The 6,023-nt window shown below is 35.2% G+C and overlaps 1 protein-coding gene across 1 annotated transcript; it reads right to left on the reverse strand.

Annotated features, from left to right (window-relative positions):
* Positions 1-351: 351 nt before the first annotated feature.
* On the reverse strand, positions 352-1,197 carry LOC117334861 (extensin-like). Its single transcript, XM_033894692.1, has one exon. It carries the CDS (start codon positions 1,195-1,197, stop codon positions 352-354), a length of 846 nt encoding a protein of 281 aa, XP_033750583.1.
* Positions 1,198-6,023: the final 4,826 nt, after the last annotated feature.

Consider the following 6,023-nt stretch of genomic DNA (forward strand, 5'->3'; position numbering starts at 1 on the left):
AGAGTAACAGTGGGAGTTACCAGGGGAGTTTTCCTAGGAGTTACCATGGGAGTTATCTTGGGAGTTATCATGGGAGTTTTCTTGAGAGTTACCATGGGAGTTTTCTTGGGAGTTACCATGGGATTTTTCTTTGAGTTACCATGGAGGTTGTCTTGAGAGTTTCCATGGGAGTTTTCTTGGGAGTTACCATGGGATTTTTCTTTGAGTTACCATGGAGGTTGTCTTGAGAGTTTCCATGGGAGTTTTCTTGGGAGTTACCATGGGAGTTTTCTTGGGAGTTACCATAGGAGTTTTCTTGGGAGTTACCATGGAAATTTTCTTGGGAGTTACCATGGGAGTTATCTTCGGAGTTTACATGGGAGTTTTCTTGGGAGTTACTATGGGAGTTTTCTTGGGAGTTACATTGGGAGTAATCTTGGGAGTTACCATGGGAGTTATCTTGGGAGTAACCATGGGAGCTATCTTGAGAGTTACCATGGAAGTTTTCTTATGAGTTACCATGGGAGTTTTCTTAGGAGTTACTTTGGGAGTTATCTTGGGAGTTACCATGGGAGTTTTCCTGTCAGTTACCATGGGAGTTATCTTGGGAGTTACCATGGGAGTTATCTTTGGAGTTACCATGGGAGTTATCTTCGGAGTAACCATGGGAGCTATCTTGGGAGTTACCATGGGAGTTTTCCTGGGAGTTACCATGGGAGTTTTCCTGGGAGTTACCATGGGAGTTATCTTGGGAGTTACCATGGGAGTTTTCTTGGGAGTTACCATGGGAGTTATCTTAGGAGTTTCCATGGGAGTTTTCTTAGGAGTTACCATGGGAGTTATCTTGGGAGTTACCATGGGAGTTATCTTGGGAGTAACCATGGGAGCTATCTTGGGAGTTACCATGGAAGTTTTCTTGGGAGTTACCATGGGAGTTTTCTTGGGAGTTACCATGGAGGTTTTCTTGAGAGTTACCATGGGAGTTTTCTTGGGAGTTACCATGGGAGTTATCTTAGGAGTTTCGATGGGAGATTTCTTGGGAGTTACCATGGGAGTTTTCTTGAGAGCTACCAAGGGGGTTTTCTTGGGAGTTACCATGGGAGTTATCTTAGGAGTTACCATAGGAGTTTTCTTAGGAGTTACCATAGGAGTTATCTTGGGAGTTACCATGTGAGTTATCTTGGGAGTTACCATGGGAGTTTTCTTATGAGTTACCATGTGAGTTATCTTGAAAGTTATATGTAGTATGTAGACTTGCACAAGTCCCTATCTGTCAAGGACAAAATATTCTACAAAATATCAAATAATATAAATATAAGGATTGAATAAAGTGATGTTGAGTTGTATGGGGGTATAAACCTCAATATGTCTTGAGACAAATTTATTATGAACTGCTTCCTGACTTTAAGCATTGGATGTATACACATAGAATGTACAACATATATTATGGGCTGAATAAGGTTTTAAAATGCATAATATCACATCAAAAATGAAATTATGAATATGCAGCTTAATTTAATCTGAAATTAAAACTACAATAAAAATTAAATGTATCAAATTGAAAATGTTCAAGTATCGATAATTGTTTTCAAATGTTATATTAATAATTTAATGTGATGAAAACAAAATTACTGGAATTATACATGTGAAATATATAACTGATTAATCCTTTCAAAATATAAAGAACCAAAAGATAAATGAAACTTGGCTTGAACAATTTAACTTAGTTAAAGGATTTATAAAGTAAATTTGTCTTAACTTACAGTTAAAGTGGTATAATTAACAAGAATAGAAAGGTTGAAATATAACATCAAACTAAACTTCCAAAACCTTTTTATAACTCTTTGAATATAACTGCTAGATAGCCTTATATATACAGTACAGGTAAAAATCACAGGTAGCTTTGGGTACTTTAAAATTTAAAAAGTTATTGAGTCAATTCCGTATGCAAGGACACAGTCTTAATATTGAATCTGGGCGCTACAATAAAATACCTAGAAGTCAAAGAATTTGCACAGTTTGTGACAAAAATGACGTCGAGGACGAAGTACATTTTGTGCTTCTTTGTCCTGCATATTCTGAACTAAGAAAACATACATCAAAAAGTATTATTATTCTCGTCCAAGTGTTTATAAACTGATAGAATTATTTTCCAGTAAAAATGTTAAAACTTTGAATAGATTGGGTAAATTATTGTTACATGCCACTGCAGAAAGAAAAACTCTCCTTGTAAGTTATTAAATTAAATGTGTTTTGGAAATTATGATCACAGTTTTCATATATAGTGTTCTTGTGTATATTTAGAAAGTATGTTACTTATATTGAATAGTACATGTTTTTAATTATGTCGTCATACTGTCATGACGTCATAGGCATGCAATACGTAAACGCTGAATTGTTATGCATCAGTTACAAGTTTTCAAAATCATGATGTTATCCATTATTATGTGTCGTAAGTATATTGCCTGTGTTGGGCCCTCCGCCATCTTGTCATTCAAGTTGCAATATGTATACATATTATATGAATATTGTGTTATCCTATATGCTGTGTTGCATTTAGGATAAATAAATTGAAAATTGAATTTGTACTGCCCATTACATGTATGGGAGTTTTGCTGTTCATCGCCTCTTAGGTTGTAGTGTTCTACTAGTTTATCTGTAGTTTAAATGTAGTGCACTACTAGTTTAAATGTAGTGCACTACTAGTTTACCTGTAGTTTAAACGTAGTGCACTAGGTGTAAAGGTTAGCTTACACTCAACTGTAGTTTTACCAGAAATTATTTTATCACAATTTTCAAATTGTTGTTAAACTGTGATTAGCCTTATTGCCGTTTGAACAATTGGGCCAACAAATCTTCGGATTACCTATTTCCTTGCCTGAATACAGCTTCAACCACAAAAGGGGACGTCATGAAAAATAATGAACGCACAGAAGCATGAGACATGCACTGTTATCAGAGACGTGACAGTATTACGTTTGTGAGTCAACGACTGATTCAAAATGTCACTGTTGGTATTTTATTCATAAAAAACAAAACCAAACCTTAACATCTCGTACTGAACGTTTAAATGTAGATCTCCGTAAGTCTTGCCTTTAGGACTTGCATAGTCACGTGCGATTGCGAAGTATAGCATCCTCTTAAGTACAGTACTTCATATCCAGTAGACACAAGATTAAAGTTGGAAAGTCGTGTATTTCGGGTTCTCGCCAGTTTTGTATTTAAAAGAAAATAAAACGAATATGTCACTAAACGGAGTTTTAATGAAATTGAAATGATTTAACATGTCGCCATCCTGTGACTATCACGTGAGTTGTCACGTGAGGTGTTTCCGCGGCAATTGGTGTGTTGTCGCTGGAATTGTACTGTTGTACAAAACAACTCTACTCTAACAAGGGCTACATGTTTCAATGTTTTACAAATACCCAGAACCACACTGCAGAAGGCGAACTCTAACCATTTCTGACGTGCGTAACCAATTTACGTTTACTTTTCTATCCTCTTGGGTATTAAATAGCAAAAACAGGAGAATGGCTGAGTGATACATTAGACAAAGTTGGCCAAGCCCAGGCTTGGAGGCCGTACCACCCATGACACGACCCGATCCGGCAATGCATGGATGATTAAGTATGACTGCCTAAGAGAGACTTGCATGTAACTCATAATTAAAGGTCGCGATCTGACGAGTATGCAGTGCACGTGTTGCTTTAATCTACTTCGATCATCCGAAATGTCACAATTAAAATTTCAAAACGTATTTCTTGATATTCAATTTAAACTTTAGAATATGGTATTTTGAAATATTTCCTGCGATAGCTTTGTTTATGACACAACATATCTGTCACTTTCTTTGACTAGAGAAAAATACTGATCAGTTCACTCAAATTTAATGTCAGGATGCAAAATAAAACCTTTGAAAAATGATATTTTTGAATGACATGGAGACCAGTAAAATTCGCCGGAAGATAGAGCCTGTCTGTATTGATTTGATAGATGTGTTTTTCCCTGGATGTGTGCCATGTTATGTCGAGGCAAACATTAATTGGTGTTTTAGTGTGCCTGTTAAACATCTCCTTATCGACAAAGAGGAAGCATTAAGTAGAGTATTGCATCATGGGAACGCAGACACTTCTACCCAATTTGAATATAAATCTAGTGATCACTACTAAGCGACCCCAGTGTTACGATGCGTTGATGTCTGACCAAATATAACACATTACATGTCACGAGTATAACACTAGTAGTTCGGGACGGACTTTAATGTTTAACACACGAAATTAACGTCTGTTTTGTCACCATCGTGTAGTGTCACCGACTGATTACTTACATATTAAAAGGCACGGGGACTCGTAACAAAATCCAACTGTCCATACAATATATATATATATATATATATCAACAAAATCCAACTGTCCATACAATATATCTATATACATGTATATCAACAAAATCCAACTGTCCATACAATATATATATATATATATATCAACGAAATCCAACTGTCCATACAATATATATATATACAAAATCCAATTGTCCGTACAATATATATATATATATTTACATTCTGTGTTGCATTTGTCTATATGTCACTAGTAAACCAAATTGTATTCATGAGACTGTATACTACAATTTACAGTGATTCGGTCAGTGTAGGAATACAGCTACAAGTGTTGTAGGTTAAACAATGGCCGCCAGTTACTTTCGGCCTAGAGAGCTATGGAATGCTAGCACTTATTTACAGAAGCCACAACGAAAAATAAAGCAACATCACAATTTATGACAGTATCATTTTATAATTAGAAAAATGTAGTCAATACGAAATCACTATCAGTGCCATTCTTGATCTATACGAAATATGATCAAATTGTCAATGTCGTCACACTCACAGGGGCTCGTTCCGAATTTTCAGAAATGCAAGATACGACAACAATAAAAGTAATGTATTTAATTCATAAAATTAATCTTGTATAAATATCGGGAGTATCGACATGGTTTCCGGTTGTGTGTGTGTAGGCCTACTGGATTTTAGTTTTGTGGTTATTAACTGATGTCAAAGGCCTACCTTACAAAATCGAGCCCCTGTGAAGTTTAAAATCGTCTGCTAAGTTAGCCTAGCGACACTGAGTTGACCGGTTAGACAGGAATCTGTTTCGAACGAAATATCCTTGGAATCGTTTTCCCCTACTGTCAAGACGACTTTCATTTAGAATCTAAACGCTGGTATTCTTCTTAAAATAACGTAAATCCAGTCGATAGAAACATAAGTGTTTCCGAGGAATCGAGTCTGTCCTGGGCAATGCCCGTTCAAAGCCGCATCACTTCTAAATGTTAACTTTATATCATTGCGCAGAAAAAACGGTTTCGATTTTGAACAATCAGAAATTATGCAATTGTGAACAATTTGACGATACCTACAAGCGTATATGAAATAAAGAAATAAAGCCAAATTTGTACAAAAACGATCTTATGTGCTTGCTATTAATAACGTCATCAGGGACTATATTATTCCTTCTGGAAAATTCGGCTGTTCCGGTATTTGAACTTGATGACGTCAGTGATAGAGTAAGCGGCAAATTTAAAAGCGTCATAACCTACAGTAAATAAAAAATCTTTATGAATGTAAATACATGTATAAGCATTGACCTGTTACCAAATGGTAGTATACAGTCGATATGAATACCATTTGGGTGACAGATAAATATTTCATGTCGCCCTAACGGGAGACATTCTATTTATCTGTCACCCAAATGGTATTCATATCGACTGTATACTACCATTTGGTAACAGTTCAATGCTTAAATATATGTCCATACAATATATATATATATATATCAACAAAATCCAACTGTCCATACAATATATATATATATACCAACAAAATCCAACTGTCCATGCAATATATATATATATCAACAAAATCCAACTGTCCATACAATATATATATATATATCAACAAAATCCAACTGTCCATACAATATATATATATATATATATATATATATATCAACAAAATCCAACTGTCCATACAATATATATATATA

The sequence above is a fragment of the Pecten maximus genome, chromosome 9 (assembly GCF_902652985.1).
Source record: "Pecten maximus chromosome 9, xPecMax1.1, whole genome shotgun sequence".
In the NCBI taxonomy this organism is placed as follows: domain Eukaryota; kingdom Metazoa; phylum Mollusca; class Bivalvia; order Pectinida; family Pectinidae; genus Pecten; species Pecten maximus.